Source organism: Haliaeetus leucocephalus, unplaced genomic scaffold, assembly GCF_000737465.1.
Source record: "Haliaeetus leucocephalus isolate CR32 unplaced genomic scaffold, Haliaeetus_leucocephalus-4.0 Scaffold3, whole genome shotgun sequence".
Classification (NCBI taxonomy): domain Eukaryota; kingdom Metazoa; phylum Chordata; class Aves; order Accipitriformes; family Accipitridae; genus Haliaeetus; species Haliaeetus leucocephalus.
This window is the reverse complement of record NW_010972439.1, coordinates 2,753,969-2,775,825: the sequence shown is the minus strand read 5'-3', so window position 1 is coordinate 2,775,825 and position 21,857 is coordinate 2,753,969. Positions and strand designations below refer to the sequence as shown.

The following is a 21,857-nucleotide window of genomic DNA, read 5'->3' as shown; positions in this document are numbered from 1 at the left end:
GCACAGTAATAAGAAAATCATATACTCTGTCTTGGACAAAACACTGCTCTCTTTTAGTTTCATAAAGGACCTATATAATGAGAGATGTACTCTTCCGTCATTTCAATGTCAAAACTACCAAAAATTACCCCCTCTTGAAAATGAAAGACAGGCACAGCATTTAGCAGAATGCAGCAGTATATCCCGCTTACTTTCATGGCCTGCACTTGCTGTCCAACTGTTTTGAAATAAATCCCCAAGGATATGATAAAGACTTGTTTTAATGAGTAGAGCTACGGGTCCCCTCGGAGACTTCTGCAAGAGTAATGTAGTTGGAAGAAAAAGGAATTTGGAAAGATCTAGAAAACAACTGCATGAAGTATTCTTGAACGTCCAAATCCTGGTTTTTTTCTGTAAATTGGCGAAGTGGGGAAATAACGGCCTGATCTGGAGTGTTATTTCTTCATAGAATCACAGAGTCTCTCAAGTTGGAGGGGACCCATAAGGATCATCGAGTCCAACTCCCTGCTCATTGCAGAACTACCTAAAACTAAACCATAGGACTAAGAGCGTTGTCCACATGCTCATTGAACTCTGACAGGCTTGGTGCCTTGTCTACTTCCCAGGGGAGACTGTTCCAGTGACCAACCACCCTCTCAGTGAAGAACCTTTTCCTAACATCCCATCTGAACTTCCCCTGACACAGTTTCATTCCGTTTCCTTGTGTCCTGTCGCTGGTGACCAGCGACAGGAGATCAGCATCTCCCCCTGCGCTGCCCCCCTTGAGGAAGGTGTGGACTGGGATGAGGTCACCCCGCAGCCTTCTCTTCTCCAAGCTGAACAAACCAAGTCACCTCAGCCACTCCTCATAATAGTATGTATAATACATATGTAATTTTTCACATGCAAAATAACTGCACATCCAGATTTCTGTTTGCATGCTGGTGTAAAGTTCACTGAAACACTGATTTGTTTGTGCCATTTGTAAGATTCTGTGGAATTTCTGGTTTATCAGAAACAAGATTTTTTTGGCTATTTTTTAATGTTAAAATTGGATTGTATTTTTTGAAGTATTTTAAAGGGGACAAGTAAGCAAGGTTAAAGCCTATTTACACATTTATGGTTGGCATCGGCTAAATCACGTGTTGGGAAAACTACATCTGCTTTTGTACATTCCCTAAAGTCCTTGGATCAAAGTCTGTTCTTGGATACTGCAGTGTGATATTGGGATGACTCCACTAAGGCCAATTGATCTGCTTCTCTTTACCAAGAAATGCAGTATAACTCGAGGTTAGGAAGAATAATTTTTGATCAAAGAGATAAGTGAAGTTACTCCAAAAATCACACCCGGGCAACTGAGCGTTTAGCCATCTGGGAGCTGACTGACCCACAGCTGGCCACAGAAGTGAAACACACATCATCCAGTTAATAAAGTTCAGGTAGACATTAAAATGATCCCACAGTTTTACTGACAGCTCTCAGCACGTGCGACCAAGGTGTAAGTGTTGGGAATCAAGGTCTAGGACACACTACTGAAATTAGGAGAGAATACTTATTTCTAAATTTGCTTCAGGGTCTCCTATCTGATCTTTCTTAGGTTCACCCTGTCTAAAGGACATTCAGTGTTATCTCAGATTCACAAGAATGAAAGGGGCATGAAAATGCTTTCTGAAATGATATTCATGCTCTTGATGTTCTCTTTAAAAAAAAGTATTGACTATTCATACACTGCATATATGCACAGGTGTGTTTTAGTCTTAATAATATGTTTTGATAGCTGTTCAAAGGTTTGAAATACGTTCTGATCTTTGATTCACTTAGAGAAAAGAGTGCATGTACCTTCTTCTGATGGAAGAAAGAAATGTGTGGCTAGAGCAGCTTATAAATGGCTCTCAAAACCCAGCAAGCATAGGTTGTTTCATCCACGATAAAATATAAAAGTACACTTACCTTTTTCAACTTTGCTGCTCCGGCACCAGAGCGAATGGCCTCCAATAGGGCTTGCCTTGCCTCCCCAGGGTTACCTGTAGCCGTGGCAGAGAATCTTGGAGCTGCTGCTGCCAGCTGAGTGGGAGGTGGTGGTGGCGGCTGGGCAGGGGCGGGTGGGATACAAAGCCGCTCTTCCTGAGGGTCTGCTGCCTTCTGCAAGGACAGCTCTGTGTTCCTAAAACTCTGCAGCTCTTCGGAGGCCACGGAGGAGATCTGCTCATGATGCAGTTGAAAGAAGGTGATTAATATCAAGCATGACTAAACTGTAATTATTTGACATTTGATGCACTTTCAGTACCCCGATTTCACTTTGCTTGAATGATGTAAAACACATAGAACTTTTGTTTGCTCATGGGGTTGAACATCTGTTACTACTCACTCACATCACTCAGCTGGGCTGATTACCAGAATAAAGGATTTGGCATTGACTCTGTCTCAGAAACGAAATCTTTATTTACTGCAAGCTCCAGCATCCTGTAACTCTTCTTGGCACATAAGGTAAGAGAAAGAGTTGGACTTGATATTCATTTGGAAATGACCACAAGGGTTTTGGAATCAGGAAGATATATTAAGGCTGCAGTAGCCACCCAGGAATCTCGTTACTTTTTGCAGTCTGGGCTGCACAGAAATAATCTCAGATGACAGGCAGGCTCTTCTAGATCTGAGCTCTCAGACATGGCTTCATTGAAAAAAAAGTCATTAAACCTCAAGTTTTCAGCCATACTAAAATAAAATAAAATAAAATAGGACCAGAGAGAACTATGTGAAAGCACTGAGAACAAAATCAATTGATTGCTCTTCCAAGCGTGTTTCTGTGAAATTTCTGCAACCAAAATTTCTGCACGAATTACCAGCTTGGAAACTCATCCTACTTTAAATGAATGCAGGGAGAGGAGGCAACCTTTCAGACTAAGCCAGCTTTTCTGTCAACTGTCTCAACAAGTATTTTTGCTGTTAACAACATCACTAGTAATAATCATGATAAATTGTTAGCAATTACGATGATTTAGCGATTATTAGGAAATTCAGTATCATGTGCCAAATGGGAGGTTTTCAAGCAGAGGCATTAGCATTCCTTTCTGAGAGAAACTGAGGCACAAAACGTCTCTAGTGAAAAATGAAAGGATTCATCTCCCATCAAATAATCCACATTCAGAGAGCTCCTGTATTCTACTCCTTCACTGTACACAAACACAAACATATATGGGAATAATGCCATGTCAGATAAAACACGAACACTTGAGGTAACAGGAAAGGGACAGCCCTTTCATCACAGCACATCTGTATCTCACCCTGTACACATACAAACAAGGTGCTTTAACTAGCACAGGTGACATGGTATGAAAAAGCAGCATATGGTTTCTAGGCAACTTCCTTCAAAATGATGGCAAAAGCTTCTCTGCTGCGGGAAAGTAATCCAAAAAGTCTCTGTGATAATACACCACCACTTCATTGTCAGAGCCTCTTTTACACAAATTTACATTTATTCCCAAGGAATGCAGAATGCAGTCAAGCATGTGTGAAGATGGCTGCTGCCTAGCGCAGCCTGCTCTCAAGCTCAGAGGAAGCTGTACCCTACTTGCAGCAAGGGCAGTAAGATATTTGAAGGACAAAGTAATTCCCTAACACAGACAAGAGATTCTTTCTATCTAATGCCAGCTATCTGGGTATGTGCTAATGGCCTGAGTCACTGCACGAGGGAAATGGGAACCTACTTGCCAAATACACATCCTTGGCTGGATTAGTGAACTGAGTGAAAACTAAGGCTAGAACAATGCAGGTTTTGGCTATTAGGAATAAGAGATGCTTTAAAGATTAGGTAAATCTTTCAGACTGAAGGAATCATCCTGCTGTGGTGAAAGCTGATGTTCCCTCAACACCAGTTACTTGCATACAACTTACACGCACCAGCTCATGTTAACAGATAAACAGCATGCACGAAGAAGCCCTAGTGTGTTTTCAGGTAACTGGGATTTAATGCATATGGTAGGTAATGCAAATATATTAATCTAACTGCATGCTCCTTTAGGAGTGCTAAATGTGAAAATGAAGAAGATGATGAAAATCTGATGTCTTCTATATACACTCCCTGTAATTTGTTTGGATTTCTACATGCTACTTTCTCAGCTAAAAGCACACCGTTTGAAAGTGTTAAGTTTTACAGCAGAGGACAGGATCGGACCCGCTATCTATCTGCGTAAGTCAGGTCAGGTCTTGTGTCACACTATTCCCCCCTTAACTTTTCTCTTTGCGGCACAACATTTAGTTTGTGGCATATCTGGGTTTATTCAAAACACCCAGTAGGAACAGCCTGCACTTAAAAAGATGGCTTACCGTCTTGATTTCTTACCTTTTTCAGCTTTGAGGTGCCACTGTGGCCTCTAATTGCTGCTAGCAGGGCTGAGCGCTGATTCTCTGGCTCAACATATGAGGGTTTCCTCTGGCTGCCATTTAGTGCACTGTCTGAAACCTAGAACATGAAAAGAATAAATTGTCATTACATATTTACTTAGAGATAGTTTGGAAACACTCTTAAAAGTATTTTTGGCACTTGTACCAGAATGCAAGCTATGGAGACTAATCAGTCTGTCTTCTTTTGGGCCTGCTTTTACAACCCTTACTCACACTGAACGGTGAGGATACGTCTAGATAGTAATGCTGTGCTCACAGATGCAGTCTCGTATCCTCTGAGCATGAAGTCAGTGGCAAACTAGTATCACCTAGTAATATAAAAAGCAGTTTTCTTTCGTTGCAGGTATTTACACGTTTTCTCCACCCTGTGCGTTTCTGTTTTTACATAACACACTGAAATGCAGGTTCGGCTCTTAGGCTAACCTTAATTACCCCTCTTTTATGCTGTGTCTCTGTACCCTCTGCCTCTTCTAGCTAGTGCAGCAGCCATGGTGTTGCGTAATACACAGGACGTGCAGGATAAGCAGTGGGTTGTTCTGTATTTTGCCATTATAAATTTTTCAAATGCCTTGTGTACTCCAGCTCACCAGCAACTGTACCAGTTAGAATACCTCTGGTGTCTTGACAGTGTGAATACAGGGCTCTGCAGTCTGAACAGGCTAAAAAAAGTCTCCACTTTACCTTTCTGAGTTTCTCCTTTCCCCCTCCTGTTTGAATGGCTTCCATTAGGGCACTGTGAAGCGACGTGTCCTTTGGAATTGGTTTCTGGATGACAGGTTTGAACTTCTTCTTTGGTCCGAAGATATTGGTCTGCACATTAACATCCAGTTCACTGGTAGCATTAGTATCTGAATCATCAGGTTTCTCCTCCTGTTCTGACTGTGCATTTGCTGCTGCACCATTTAGCTCGGGTGAAGCTTTAAGTGAACTAACTTGTACACCGTTAGCAGGAGGCCATTTAGTGACTCGCAACGATGAGCCGAAAGAGGACGGGACTCCTTGGAGGTCAGGAGACTTGAGAGATGAGGCCGAATTAGCATGGGTCAAAGTCTCACATTTCTGGTCAAACAACACACACGTGCTTTTCTCTGCTATACTTTGTTTGCTGTTTAAACCATGATCATCTTCTGCACTGTTGTTATCCTTTGAAGAGGATTTAGTAAGTGGGACACTGGCATTCTTTTTATAGAAGCTCAGAGGAGTTGCTTGATTTGGTGCCCTGATGTTAACTACTTTGTTTTCCACGCCAGAATTATCACCAGGTGTAAACCTGTGGGATGCTTTTTGACTGCAAGTAAAAATACTTGAAAGCGTTTCTCTGGTTTCTGCAGATTCTGTTTCCACAGGGCTATATTTGGCCACAATAATGCATCTTTTTGGTGAAACTTCTGCTTCAGTTTTAACCTCTCCTGCCCCTTGCTTATTTTCATCTTTCTCATGATATTCTGTAGACTCAGAATTAAAGGTAATGGCATTGATGTGCCTTGCAATGGCAGAGGCAACGTACTGACTTGAAGTTCTCCTATGTGGCTTTACAAATGGAAGCTCCAGCTTGTCCTTATTAATGGCCGGGGCCACTAATGATGTTACCTGAGAATGCATAACTGGAACAGGAGGTTTGGTCCTTTCGTTCTCAGGCTGTCTTTCAGCTACCTGGGTAGTAACAGTTTGTGGTGCTACAGGCTTTGGAGCTGCAAGACAGACAGGTTTGTGTTCAAGTTTTATAGTAAAGGGCTTAGAGTTTGTGGTGACTCCTGACTTTTTAGGAAGATACTCAGCAGAGTCATCGCTTTGCTTTTCCATAGAATTTGACCTCCAGAATGCCTTCACTTTCCCAAGATGAATTTCCTCACTTTCATCAGTAGAGGTACCTGGTATGTGCTTACTGACACCAGTGTTTGGGCCTATAAGGTTGCCTAGTTCATCTATCTTAATGGCACCAGTGGAGAGTGAAACTCCTCTATCAAAATGTTTTACTTCAGGTTTGGGAGGGACAACTTTAAAGGTTGTCAAACCCATTTTAGGTTCGTAGTTTGTTCCTGAATTCTGGGCACGATGACACCATGTGGGTGTTGATGGGATTTCTTCTACTTCAATTTTTTTTGCTGGTGGCCATTTGATTTCTAATTCTGATTTACTTTTTTTCAGAGATCTTTCCCTGTTACTACATTCGTTAAACGGATTTATCTTCTCTTTCGCTGTACTGATTTCAGCTGTGACCTTGGAGTGAGACAGAGTCAGCTTAGATTTACATTCCTCAGACTTCGCAACATGTTTTGGGGGGGGTTCCAGTCTTAAGTTCTTTTCATTTCTCTTTTCGAAGGAGGATGTGAGAGATTCAAACATATCTCTCCTCTGTTCCACAGGCAAGTGACTGAATTCATTTTCAGATGGTTGCTGATGTATTAGGTCCTTGGATATGCATACAGCTCCACTATCTGTGTGTCCCTTATCAAAGGAACCTGCGTTGTTGTTTTTATTTTTAAAGTTTCCTGTACTAACAGAGTCAGCTGAGATATTTGTCTCTGTCTCTTGATCTCCAGCTGAGTTAGAGGTGCTAACTTCTGGAGCATCATCTATGACTGTTACTGGAACAGAAATGGTAAGATCTTGGGCAGCCTCAACTTTTCTTATATGTGGGCTCAACGCTTCATTGATGTACTCGGAGTCAGAGTTACTTATACCATCCAGTGCTGCAAAATACACATACAATATTACATACAGGCAGTATTTAGGCAGTATGACTTTAAATTATACAAACAGCCAGTACAAACTTAAGCGGATCAGATATTTTAGTTACACTAAAACTAACAGGAACATATTTATGCCTGTATTACAAAAAAGGAGAGATCTGGGTCCTTTTTATTGTCTGGTTGCTGATTAGGATCAGCCAAATATTCCTGCAGTCCTCCTGCTTCAGTCAGTGGGAAACATACAAATGCAGCTGAAAGCAGAATTTAATCTATTGTTCATACCTTATCTTTGACTAACTTCTCTCAGTGATAAACATTTCACCACATGACTCCAAAGGAGAAACATTTCTGAGAAGCAGCGAGCAACTCCAAATTATGTTTCCCAGACCTAGTTAGTAATAACAGCCCAGCTGAAGGATTTCCTTGAGCAAGCAAACAAAGAAACAGTACTTGTATTTTTTCTCCATTCTTCTCACCCTTCGTTACCAGTGACTCCAGAAGCCTCACTGTGCAAGAAGCTTAACTCTGCTCTCAAATTTGCTGGTATATATCAAGGGTTACAACACAGAAGCTAAGAAATTGCAGTGTTAGAGAACTCACAGAAATTAAATCAGAATCAAGTCCACTGCGGAAGTACTGAAATAAAGATGGGAAGTTTTAAAAAAGCATTCAACATCATTGGTGACAAACCATTAATAGAGAAATATTTTTATTCACAGTAGGAAAAAGAGGAGCACAATATGACATTTTATCTCTTCCCACTGTTTCTTTTCATGTTTTTTGATTTTTAACTTTAAAATATGGCTGCTAACGCAGAGAAGGCATTGGCTACAAAAATGTCCCCCCCTTCTCCACTTCATTGTGATAAAATACAAAATAGAGGCATTGTTCATTAAACACAGAGCTAAATTCACAACTGAAGTCAGTGAAATTACACCAAATTTGGGCCATAAAATGTGACCATAAACTGCTGTTCATCTTTTTTTGGTAGCAGACACCGAAATACAATGACAATCGGATAAGCAGCTTGAAAAACATTCAGCGTGAGCCTATAAAGAGCAGCTGCCCCAGAAGAAAACAGAGAGCAGCCACTTTGCGCGGACCACATTCTGCCTCAGACCTGCGAGTTGTTCCCAGGGACCTTAGTGAGAAATGTGCAGATGTCTCAGAGCACCTCCTGGGTCTGCCTCTCCCTTCTGTACTTCAGAGGTAACACACTTCCCTACCTTCTAAATCTTCATCCAGGCCAGCCAAAGTCTGCTGGAGTTGTGCAGCAACGAACAGATCCTCATTCTCATGCTTGGCCAAAGCCGTTTCTTCATCTCTCCTGCTAAATGAAAGAGGAGAAAAAGGCTGGGTCTCCCCCTTTTTTCGCTTTGCACTGTTGCTCTGCTATCCACTATCATTTCAGCCCCTTTGGTTCCACCGGGGTTCTGAAACTTACTCCCCAAAGTATGAAAAATAAGCAGCCTTAGAGACGCACCCCACCGCACTGACACAGCCACATCTAGGAAGGATCTCTGTGGTGCCTGAGCGTACTCAGCGTGCTGGCGATCAAAAGATTAGGGTTAATAAAGCCTGTCGCAAAGAAATGGTCTGGCTTCGCTGTGAAGTACGCAATTCAGCCGGGCTGCAGAAAAGCAGCATATGCCATGGCAAAGGTTTTGCATATCCATACAATTTTAAAGCAGACCACTAGCCATCCCGTGCACCCACTGTGCCAATATATCTGCACCTTAATTAAATAAAAATTGCCTGGTAATGAAAAATAAATACAGCTAAGTACTGTTAGACAATCACTCTGCATCCTGAAGGGAGGGAGGGGAGGAGGAAGGGGAAACTAATCCCTTGAGAGCTGTTTCTAATGAAACATATCAAGGGGCCTGATTTTGCCAGAAAATAACTCCATGGTTTTTGATGAAGTTGTACAATGACCTAAAAGAAACCTGAAGTCAGGATGAGTGCCAAGTGTTGTCTTGGCTTATTAAAAGAAAAAAAGAAAAAGAAGATGAAACTAAGAAAAATCCTAACAAAAAATAACTAAAATTAAAAAAATATGTATGGCAACCTGTTACACAGACCTTCTATTTCTTAGGAAGAAAAATCTTGACCAGCAGAGCTTTTCTATCTAAATCATTGAAGCTAGGATTTCACACTGGGCAATTCATTTTTTCTAGCTACCTCTTCCTCACCTGCATTTAAGACATTGTTGTCTGTGACACTATATCTAAATTTTGCCCTTGTGATTAGCCTATTGAAAAAATAATTTTCCATTCTAGCCACACTTAAACTAACTCTGGTCAGGCGAAGCAGATTTGCCCTTTTCAAGATCAAACTCTTAGCAGCACAGATACAGTAACAGATGACATTTTTTGGTAGTTCACCAAACACTACCTGAAAAATGCCATTTTTCTGCTGCCCTTTAAGATAATAACCTGAGTAAAAATTCAGGGATGTTTCCTGACATTGGTGTAAATTATGTCTAATGATGTAGCTTCCTTTTTTGCGATTTTATTGTTTGATTTTTCTTTGTTCATACATGGAGCAACTGAAAGCACATGTTGAAGCATTGGGTATTTTATTTTATATTACTTCATTATTTACTTATTTATCTAGCATTCACCTCTTCTTTCTTTTTGACTTTTGCAGTAGTCCTGGAGCCCAATTCTTCTACTTGCACCTAAACTGCATTGCACTTAAAAAGCTGACTTCATGTATGTGGGATCAATGAAAGAAGCAAAATACACCTGCAAGGAAACCTTCCAAAGCTTTTTTCACGTACACATCCTTGTGTATCTGAACATACAGACGGGATGAATTCAAGATGGCAAGGCTACATGTGTGCCTAAGTGGTTTCCTAAACTGGAATCTAAGACAGAAATCTGTATTGGTTGTTTAAGTACAGAGGAAGAGATACAGTGCTCCGCAACTGGAATACAATTTCTTCCAACATTTGCCATTGACCTGAGCTTTGACAGGCCCTGAACATCCCCAGAAGCCAATGTGAACTGATGATACTCAGGCTCAGCACCCACACTGCAAGACTCATGGTAAACTGAGTTTTCCCCCTGATGGATTAAGAGAAAGATGGCACAAATCAGTCAAGGTCTCCAGTGGAGGCAACTGGCGCTGTAAGACTGCACTCCTACTGTACCCTGAAGCATACATGCACACAAATCAATGAGATTACTCATCTGAGCCATCTGACAAAAAGATTTAAACTTGCTGCAGCATTTGGATTGGGAAAGAAGACTGGCAAACAAAATTCTCAACTTGAAGGTGGCAGAAAGAATGAACTGACTGAATTTCATATTGGTTCTGCAGTGGAAAGTTTTATAAAATTAGTAAATACTTGCTCTCTTCTGCGTGCATTTTAAAACAATTTACTGGCGAACTCAGAGAGAGCATTTTTGATGGGAGAATGATTCAAACGGTGCACCAGCTAAGCAACAAGTCTATCCAGCATGGAAGGCAAATATTGTTTTCTTCTCTACAAAGCTGGTCTTGCGGGGTAGCTGTACATAGGTAGAAGCAAATTAGTGGCAAATGTTGAGACTCTTTCTCTAAGCTACTGTGAAGAAGTTGTTTCTTAAACCTTGGAAGAAAAATGTGTAAACCTGTATCTATCAGAGAACAAGACCTAATTTCATGAAGGCCATGCCAGCTCACCACCTCTTTGGTATCTGATCGTCTCTTTCTATTACCTGACTGTTCTACAATACAGCCAAAATCTGGGACTGGAACAGGGATTCCTGGGCTCCAAACATGCAGTGTAGGTCCACTGCACTGACCAGCTCTTTTCTCATGTCCATCAATGGGAATCTTTCAGTGACTCCTTTTAGCAAAATTATCTTCTCCTTGATGGGCACAACAATCAGCAGAGGTCTCCTTCCTTATCCTCTGTGCACATATGCAGTGACTATACACAATTTGCCTCTCAGTCTCTGCTTCGATCTCCTTATCTAGACGACTGGGATAACAACATCCAATTCACAGAATTTTTCTGAAGGAATGAGAACAGTGCAGTGAAAATGAAAAGATTCTTATTTGCTCTTACAGAGGGAGCTTCAGAAAAAGCAGTTCTTTTCTTTTGCATTTCCAAATTCCTAAAAGAGCCATTGTTCAACTCATCTCCAAACTCACCTACAAAGCAAGCCAGAAGGTATAGATTAATCACAGGGCTTTACTTAAAATTCTTAGCATCGGGAATTTAAAATGTGATACGTGTTTTGTGAGGTGAAGGTCTGGCAGTTTCCAGTAGCTCACATGATTTATAAATATGCCTAAGGAGACTCTTTCTCACAACAGTATTTGGGAAAGGAAAGCAAAAGGCCTCTAAATTTTTTTTTCATAGCCTCCTTCCCTTCGAACCCTATACACTTTTCTTTTGTTGACAGCTCTGTTTTGGCCAGAATCCAAGAAAAATATGACTTATTCCAATACCACGTTTTACATTCTGAGTAAACATTACCAGTGGTATTTTCTCACACACATTTTTTGACTTAGGGAAGAACTTGATAACCTCTACACTGCCTTTCTGGTAAAACGTGGGGCGCTAAAAATACAGCACTTGTGAGCATTTAGCCCAAGCTCGAAATGTCAAATGTGTGCGGTTCCTGGAAGCCTGTGCACTTAGGTAGATTAGCAGAGATTTGTGTAAGAGCACAGAACGGAGCCAAGTGACTACTAAACTACAGCCTGTAGTGTTCCACTGAGCTCAGGCTACAATGCATTACTCCTCGGCGGTCGTTTGCGCAGTTGGAGACAAAATTAAACTTACAGCAGCATTTCATCAAATTAGCGCCATGGGAGATGGACATTTATAAGAAAGTTTACTTTCTAAGAGAGAAAATTCTCTGATAAACCTAGCTGGAAATGCTGCATTAAAAAGAAACCCAAACCAGTGGTAAGACAGTGGATTTGCAATGGCAGAAGCTGCCATTTTGTTATAGTTAGAGCCGCTTTACCTGGGGGTCTGCAAATGATAAAACTGACCCGAGTCCCTTTGAGCACTTCTCAGGAGTTCTGGTGAGCCTCATGTATGGTACCAGAGGTAGAGACCACAATTCCCACCGTAACTGTTTAAATACAACGCAGACCTACATAAACTGCAGAGAAGGCACTGAGGTAGAGATCCAGTTATCCCAACTCCGCACTTGGTGCCATCTGCAATACCGTAGGATATTCAAGACATCTGTCTGGGGCTGGCAGACATAATATGGAAGACAGGGAGACCCACGTCCTGCTGGAGTGGCAGCAGGCAAGAAGAAACGGCAGCAGACATCTCTCAGGTTAATTGACTATGACCTGAAAGTCTCACTCATTTTGCACTACGTTTGCTATATCAAAAGACTTGAGAATGTGGCTCCTGTGAATTTGTTACCAGCTGGGGAGGGAAGACAGAGCCATTGCAAATAAGAGAGAGTCAAATCCAGAGAGGCACCCCGCGCAGCACCACGCGCAGGGACGCAGCCGCTACTCTGAGGCAGTCCAAGGGCCATCAAGAGCGTTCAGCTTCTCACGTGTCTTAGGCAGCTAACAGGGACCGACCCGCACGGAAAGCTGATATGGTGACTCCAGACTGGGCTTTGGAGCATGCGGGCTCCTTTCCCAGCTCTGACAGTCTTCTCAGTTTGATACTGGGGAATTACGTTAACCTGTCTGTATGTATCCAAATTTGTCCTCTTCAGAATAAATCCACACTGTTCTCCTCTGGAAAGAGAAATGCTTCTACCTGGAGTATATCAAGGGGGTTGTTAAAGAAGAGACCGACGCTGAACGATTTTAAGTTGTAGAAAGTATGGCTGAAGCTTTTTGAATACACCTCTCTATTCAACCAGGCCAGAAAGGCGGCATTAAGTAAACTCAAGGTGTTTATAAATTTGTTTTGTGAGTGATGCAGCAAGTACTCTTCAAAAGTGGAGGTAACTATTTTCCAGATTAATGAAGAGTTTCCAAAACCTTAGGAGCCATTTTTCCATTCTTTGCATTTCTTAGGCTAGATGACTTTCTCCTATTTCCTTCCAAGGAAGGAATATAACACGAGCAGGAGAGCAGCTAGTGTAAGTTGTGGACTTTCTGGTCACCTAAGCTATGACCTGACCAGTGATATTTTCCATTTCTGCTGCCTACTGTGAACATGAGCATACAGTTTTAATGTTCGAATGACTAAAGCCTGTTAAATGCAAAATTCGTAGACTGAGCCACCAACTTAGGACTGGTTAGATAGCAAAGTCATCACTTGTCTTTGATGCCAGATTTCTGGAAGTGGGACGCAACCAGGAGAAGGAAAAAGCACAGGGTCATGTTCTGTCGAACACCAGATAACCTGCTTTTTATGTTCTTCAATGAGCAATAAAAAAAAGCCGCACATACTTTTTGAGCGCAAGGTACAGGTATCATTTCCATTCCAAGTATTTTAGTCTGTGTTCTGTTTCTAGTCTTATAGGACTGCATCAAACTTACAAAGGTCTTTAGACAGCATTTATATCTGTGCTGAATAAAGATAATCAGAAACTGAATTAAAACTATTTTCCAATCCTAGAACACACAGGTCCAGTAGCGCCTTCAGATGTAACACCACCCAATTAAAAATAAGAACTTGCAAATATAGATGAGGAGGAAAATGAAGTAATTTTTCAGCAGCAGTTGGGTTTATGGCCCTTTTGCAGTCCTCCTCCATGGTTACCGATCAAAAATCTGAACAGAAAGCAAATGAAAATGCTTTTGCTTAGTATCATTTTGTGTTTTAATGCTAGAAATCTCTAAGCTTGTTACGTACCAGGGTGGTTTAAGCTTCCAGAGTCCCCCGACATATGTCAGTTCCAAGGTCCTGCTGCATAAGCAGCAGCTTGCAGTTGCTATACAGCTGGAAGCGTGCCCCCGCTCCCCCTCCTCGCACGGGCCTCTGGCAACAGCTTCTCCACTGGAAAGCCCGCAGGCAGACAGCGTTGCCAGAAACAGTCGGGAAAGTGGACTTGCACGATTTAAATCTTAATACAGCCACATCACCTGTGCAATGTAACATTGCGAGCTAAAAGATGGCACAGTGAGGTTAAATGACTTCTCCTGGTTCACACAGAAAAATAAGAAACGGAGCAAGGACCAGAGGCTTTCTCTCCTGGAAGCCTGCACTACACCTTTAGCAACCCAAGCTGCTTCCTAACATGTAAAATATTCTACAGCTCCAAAGTATACGGCATTTTTCCAGTGGATGAGTTTAACAGAAAGGCTAATCTGGATTCTTGCTCTGTAACGACTGTGAATATCTATTACTTAACCATAATATCATTCCCTCCGTGCAGATCTTGCCAGCAAAAAAGCGCATGAGAGTATCCAAATTTAAAGAGTTTTCTGGAACAAGGGGAAAGGGAAAGCCAGAGATAAGGAAGGAAATTAGCAAAACTATGTAAGAAGCAGAGACTTGCAAATCTGTCAGACATCTGGGTCTTAATTAAGTAATTTTTCATCCCTGAAGTTCTCCCTGTTGCTTTAACCGTTTCTCTACCTTATTCCCCCGTAAGACTACATTTCTGCTTTCAGAAAAGTAAAACACGTGCCTACCCAGCTAAAATAAAACCTATCCTATAGAGAAATAACAGAATAAAACTTTCCCATATTTCTCAGAGATGGTTACAAGTGACATGTAATTATATGGAACGTGTTTGTGCACAGAGGTATATATAATACATACACATACACTGCTATTTTTCATTACAGTTTTTCCTTTCTGCCTACCTTCTGCTACTCACTATTATATTTTTTCTTCCTCCGACCAGCTTAATCACTGAATTCTCTCCAGCTACTGACTTCTCTTTCCCTCCTGTCCTTCCCAAGTGGAATACAAAACCTTGTAACATTTGAATTTGAATGGACTGAAAATTAAGCAGAACAAGTTCACCCACCCCTATCCTTTCAAGCTTTTGTTTTAAACTAACTCATGAAAACCCTGACAGTTTTGTAGCAAACAGCAAGTATGTCTCAGGTTGGTAACGAAGAGGACTCTTCTCCTCCCAGTAGCTTCAACTACCCCAGCCAGAGCCAAAGGTAACAAATTCTTCCAAGAGAAAGGGAGGAAATGGGATTATCCCTGTCCAGACCCACAGCACGACCCGATCTCAGGAGGGTTCCCCCGCCCCCACCCTATGCCCTCCACTAGCTGTACGTGAAAAAATATTTTTCTCTCATGGCTACTGAAACAGAAACTCAAGGGAGGGGAAAATCCCTTTCAGACCTTCGGAAGGTATTTTATCTTTTTGTCCTAAACAAGTCTGTATTTATTTAGCTTTATAACTGCCAAGTTCCCTTTACATTTTAAAAGACTTTTATTTGTTAAATACTTTAATACATTCAAAACCTTTTCAAAATTAAAAAAAAGTTTCGTATTTTAAAGTGTTTTTCCTGCTCAGAGAGGCTGGTGGAACCACTCACTCTTAAGATCCCTTTTAAAACCTTGATTTCAATTGCTTATAACTTTTGAGAAATTAAACATCTTTGCCAGGTGGCAGTCCAAATTCGACAATTTATATCATGCCCACGATCATTCTATTATTTTATTTCCGCCAAAATGGTTAAACGTCTTCCAAGAACAGAGTTTGGAGGAAAAGGAGAGCTGCATTCTGATAGATGAAATGCTATTTAATGGTCAGTCCTCTGAAAAAAAGGGGTCGTGTGGTCTAACTGGTCACTAGTCTGCCTTGACTCTCTGTGCATCAGCTCTCCTTCTCTAAAACAGGGTAACGCCACCTTTTCATCTCAGGTGAGTACTGTGCAGAGAAATGAATTTCAGTCTGCATAGCACATGGATACTAGTGTGATGAGTAAGATAAAAAGAGCAAAAGGAAATTAAATAGTCCTGTCTCCAGAAGAGAATTTTAACTGAGAGTGAACAGTGGTATACCTGCTTTATTAACTGAGCTCTGAAACTTAGAAAGAAAATAAAACAAAGCAGAGTATGATCACTTTAACTAGAGACTTTATCATGCTGCACAAAAGGGGGGGAATTAAGGTTAAAGGGGGGAATCTAAGGTTACACAAACAGCCTTAATATTAAAGTTACCTGACTTTGAGTGTGTGACCTAGCACCCCTAATAATATTATTTTAACATAATTTTTAATGTGTAATTATTTATAAAGCTTCAGACAGTAGGTGTGCATGATGCTTTATAGGATTATAAAATTGTCTGATCCCTGCCCCTAGGAGCTTGCGTGATGACACCACACAAGGGATGGGAAAGGAGGGGGTATGGGAGGACAGAGTTGCAACACTGTGAGATCATGAGATGTACTTACTGCTACATAAGCAACATTTCAGCTTCTCTGTGGTTTTCTTGTTACTCATTTAACACTATATATTAAAATTTGGTGAACAGATACGTAACACAAAGAAATCAACCGTAAGGAAGGATATGAAGAAAGAGAACTATGTAGTACAGTGTTCAGAGTCAGCAGTTAATATTAAAACATTCACAGCCAAACGCTGCATGTAGTCAATTATTTATATGGGGTTAGCCCGTGGCACCTCCAGCTGAGGTCTGGGTTCTGCTCCACCAGGCACTGTACAAACATATCATGAGATACGATAGCTGCGTTATGGTTTTTACCGTAAAAAAGGAGTCAGTGGCTGAAGGGGATATCAGAGGCGGAGAGACAAAGATAGTATAGCAGGTTAGAGGCAGAGCCAAGGGGAGAACTAGAGTTTTTTGACATTTGATTTGATATTCTACATGCTAATTAATATGTGTACTTGGATTAAGATTGCTTGAGCAAGAATCCCAAAACAAAACAAAAAAAAGAGTGCACTTGCAAGTTGCTCCCATGCACTGGCAAACAAAACCACAGAGAAAAAAGACCCCAGCTTGGAAACCCTGGAATCTGGGGACCTTCTTTTAGAAATTTTTCTGTCTGAGCTCTGGGAACTGAATGATATTTGAGCTCTGCTGTCTTTGTCATTTCTGCGTGCGCAAAGCCCATGGTATGTGCCATTTCGTACCCGGCCATACTATTATGCCGCTCTGTGCAGACAAATCTGTTGCATGTTGAAGGCTGTACCCTTAAATGCTCACAACTTTCCTTGACTTCAGCAGCAGACGAGGTGCAGACCTTGCTGTGATATTCTAATGCTATCAGGCATTTAAGCTACACAGAGACCACCCAGGCCACTCAGTAAACAATTCCAGAAACTCTAAGAAAAATGAATGAAAAACTAAACATATAACTAACCAAAGTAAGTAACATGGCAAAATACTCTTGATCCCTTGGAGCACAGGCTAAGCCCCTGGACCAAAGGTAGGTAAGAACTGTGGACTTTGCTCTTCACTGCAATACTTCACAGTGCATGTGCAAAATAACACTTGGACTTCATAGCCCTTCGCACTCCAAATGTAATTTGCTTCCACTTTAAGGGTACTTTTCACAACCCACAGAGTATAAAATGATTTTAGTATACAGCATTTAAATTCTTAGGAATTAGTTATTTCACCAGCTGAAAAGCCTGAGTTTTAGTCAGCTTTACAATTTAAAATGACAAGATAATATTTCCATTATTCTTATTAACCTTTTTTCCCGAAGCCTCATTTTCCTCAGCCAAATTAGTCACTAAATAAATTTTCTGGCTTCAGTGGAGCTCAGACTCAAGGAGGACTCCGATTCACTGCTGCTAACCACTGCTACTTTACAGTAATGACAAGTTCTCCCAATTTCTTTGTTCTTATCTTCCTTTTAAAATTGAGTAAGATCTTGGTATATGGACTAGAAGAAGATAGAAAGGAATGAATAAACTCCATGTAAAATTTTCCTTTAAGTTTTGTAGCTTATGAAACATATTTAAAACTCTGTATAGGTTGGTACCAATTATTGACATGAAATGCACTTTCACTTATCTGGGAATTTAGGAGGCTGGTTTGGTCCTGAAAGCAGCCTGTTCATCACAAGAACTACATACAATCTCAGAGCTCCTAACAGATTTTATTAGTGGGGTGGCAGCTGTTCTGACAGTGGAAGTTGAAACTGATGTTCTCCAAATTTGGCTGTACTCAGAATTGTGCTCAGAATTGATTTACATCCCACTAAAACAAGAATTTCATACAAATAGTTTTTAAAAAAACTCCTTATTTTTTTCCTTCCCTCTACACTTAGGAAGTGGCTTTTGAAAACTTAGCAAGTTGACCTCAAAAGGATTTAGATGAGCGCAGTTTTCAAAGCTCGTTTGTTTACAAACATAGGTTAGGAGCGGAATTGGATTTACCTTCAAATATTACTGGCACATTCAGAGTACAAAAGTTTCAAAGATGTTACTATCAGCACTGCTGCTGTGGCAATCTACGTGGTTGCTGACATAAGATGAAAACAAATCACAAATGTTAAGTTTTTGCTATTCCCTGAAGTTGATCAGAAGTAATTTTGCTGTCCCAGAGCCTGAAAAATAAATAGAATTTATGAAAAATAACCGCAGTCCCCAAACAACAACTGCCTCCTATTTCGGTCTAAAACCACTCTTTTAAAATTATGGGCGTATTAGGTAAATAGAGAATATTTAGCACCACAAAATCACGGAAAAGGTTAAGGCGAAAGCGTAGCCCAACCTCCTGCTCCAAGCAGGGCTCATTTCAAAGCCAGGCCAGGCTGCCCACGGCTTTGCGTGGCTGAGTTCTGAGCTCCTCTAGGCATGGGGACTCCTCGACCCCTCTGGGCAACCTCTCCCACCGCTCAACCGCTCCGTTTTGAGGAACCTCCTACTTACATTCATTTTTTATTTCCTTTACAGCAGCTGGTGGCTGCTGCCTCTTCTCCTCTCACCGTCCGCCCCCGAGAAGCCTCGTATTCCTCCTTTTGTTTAGGGAAAGACTGCCATCAGGTCCCTCCTCACCCACTCCGCTTTTGCAAGGCGAACAACCCAGGGGCCCCCTCTCGCCCTCGTACCTGGTGCGCCCCAGTGCCCCAGCCCTCTCGGTGGCTCTCCTCTAGACCCCCTCCAGTCTGCCCACCTTCCCCTTGGACTGGGGGCCCAGGGCTGGAGACAGTCCTACAGCACGGGCCTGGCAGCAGCCGAGCAGGGGGAGGCATCGCTCCCTGACTGCGACGGGCAGCAGACCCCGCCGTCCTTCCAGCTCCCGCTCCTCTGGCTCGGGAAGACCCCCGAGCGGCAGTCCTGCCAGCCAGCTCAGGAAACGTCCCGCTGTCTCTTTCACGTGCGCTCTTCCCAGCTATTAGAAGTCTTGTACGTTTGTGTGGCAAAGGTAGAACTCAATGCAATGTACAGGACATGTATCTTTGGCTGAAGTGAAAGATGGAGAGAATGCTGACTTCCAAGAGGGAATGTGTCACTCAGTGACCTGGGGTCAATCTTTTATTTAACTGAAAAAACAGAAAAAGTCCGAAAAATTTTTCGCTGATTAATATTGTTCTTACAGGGCTTTGCTTTGATGTCTTTGCTTGACATTATGGTAACTTCTTCCCCCCAGAATCAATGTTCCTGTGTGTCTTCCTTACCAGTTCAGATCCCGCATTTTGAGGAAAGTTGAGGTTGCTTAGTTATCTTACAAGGCCCAGTCTAAGTCTACTGAAATTAATGGGTTGCTTTTTTGGATCAGGTCTGGAATGTTAATCGCAGTTACTATACTAGACTATCTAATCCTCCAAATACAGACTGCATCAGGACCTAAGAAACCGTAAAACGACAAATCACGAGAAGAATGTATTGTTGAGCAAGCATCTAAGTGAGGCTTGACCTCGTCCCCATTGATATTGATGGATAAAGAAAAGCCCTGAGATCATTCCAATAGGTTAAATACTGACTTTGGCTTAATTTATCCCTAATTTATCGCCCACTGCATGATCCAAGATGAAGTTCTCCCTCAGAAATGTGTGGAAGGAAATAACTAGGTCATGATACATGCGCTTATGAAGGGGCTACAGATTAGCAGCTGAATGGAAAGAGACCAGAAAGCACAGACTTTGTGTCAACTGAGAATTCAGAGGAATTTCTGGCCCCTGTCCCATGACTCTGCAGCACAGAGCGGATCCCTGTCAGCATTACCAGGCCACCCTCCTTGCTGGAGGCATGGCTTCCTATTTGGCCAGTTTGTATTTGCAAAGTCCTATAAATTTTGGCCTTCCTTTGCAGCCCTGCCACCAACTATGTGAGCTTTGGCAAACAGTGTCAGAGTCACTTGTTCTTGAAGGCAGTTTCTAGTTAAATTCCAGGTTCTCGTATTTTCTTGCAAAAAATGCAGGAAAATGTTTGTTTATGCAAAGAAAAAGAAAAAAAAAGGAAATATCCTGAACCACCCCCCCAAGGTATAACGCCAGTGGAGGTTAGCATTAGGTGAACATATATATACAAGCACACACCCACAAACCAGTCCTCAAAGTTCACTGAATACAATCCTTTTCCACCTGGCTTTCAGTGGCTTGAATTTTTTCCATTTTATGACCTGCCTTTCATTTTCTAGATCAATATATAGTAACATTTTAAGCACTTCATATGCTATCATAACTACAAAATAAACCAAACTGTAACAAAATTATTTCAGACTTCTTGGAGAAATCAACTCTGGAGGGCAGCGGTCTTTTGCAAGAAATGTAACTACGAGTTCAAACAGAGAAGTGACCTTTGCCTGTTGCTACAAGTATGTCACTGGAGGGGATTTGGCAGTGAGCTTTTCACTGGGAGGAGTCACTTGGCATTGGTACTGGTTTATGAAAGAGCAGAAGAAAGTAGAAGTTGGTTTTCTTAAATGATTCCCTACAAGGAGGACATGCAAGGTATTTTCCAAGAGCTGGCTGCAAATAAATCTTTACCTCTGTGCAGCACTGTCGGATCCCACGCTGATGCAGTAGGCGTTCTTCACGGGGCAGGTCTCTGCACCGTACATCGCATCCCCCTTGGCTGAGTCCACGTAGCCATTGACCAGCTTGACGTCTCTCAACTTCATACTGTCATTTTGCGAATCCAAAGATACAATGTCAGATGGGGAGCTCACGACACCCGAGTCTTCCGTGGTGTCCTCAGATGCAAAACAGCTGCTTTCCGATGCTGTTTCTTCCACCTCCGATAGCTCCAGAACCATGTCATCCACTACATAAACATTATCATGTGCAGGCAGCAGGCTCTCTGAATGAAATACAGCAAGGAAAGTTAGCCGAAAGTCATCAGTACATAAATCAAACACAGAGAGATATTCCTTTGTAACTGGAAAAAAACACATGAAATACATTAGAAATAGTAGGATGGAGCTCAATATTTATATATATAGGAAAAAGATGATTTGAAAAGCGACAAAAAATTTGTCCTTCTTTGCTTTTAGGAAGGTGCTCTGCTATGCCTGTCCTGCGGAGTTTGGGTTTTATAACTTTCAGAGCAAATCAGTTTCCTTACTTCTGTGAAGAAACAACGTTCCAGGGACAGTTTCTTGGAGAATTAGACCAAAGTTTAAATGATGTGGCACAAGGAATGACTCTTGTTATTGCTTCTGACAACATCATCTCATTATTCCTCTTCCGTGCTGCCAAACAGATCATGACATTTCCAATAAGATGACTATACATAAGTAAAAATGGGCAGCATTTCCCAGTCAGGACGCTGAATTGGTATACTAGATCTACTGCTGGCCCACTGGGTGTCACTTTATTTTACCACCCTTCGATTTAAGATGCATTAAGTGGGAGCATAACAATTGTCTCTTTTTCAAAGCATAGAAAATCTACTAATAAGTGTACAGAAAAGTAGACACTACCATGCTTAAAGCAGAGCCTTTTCCAGCATTTAATCATTTATAAAGATCA

At 41.6% G+C, this 21,857-nt stretch overlaps 1 protein-coding gene across 1 annotated transcript in view; it reads right to left on the bottom strand.

The window, feature by feature from the left end:
• Nucleotides 1–1,848: 1,848 nt before the first annotated feature.
• The window catches only part of COBL (cordon-bleu WH2 repeat protein), a 111,290-nt gene continuing 91,281 nt past the window's right edge, over nt 1,849–21,857 (bottom strand). The window contains exons 10-14 of the mRNA XM_010574085.1: nt 20,874–21,186; nt 8,300–8,403; nt 5,062–7,073; nt 4,319–4,438; nt 1,849–2,181 (exon numbers count right to left, since the gene is read on the bottom strand). Of these exons, the coding sequence (XP_010572387.1) occupies nt 1,849–2,181; nt 4,319–4,438; nt 5,062–7,073; nt 8,300–8,403; nt 20,874–21,186 (2,882 nt within the window). The remainder of the gene's footprint in view (nt 2,182–4,318; nt 4,439–5,061; nt 7,074–8,299; nt 8,404–20,873; nt 21,187–21,857) is intronic.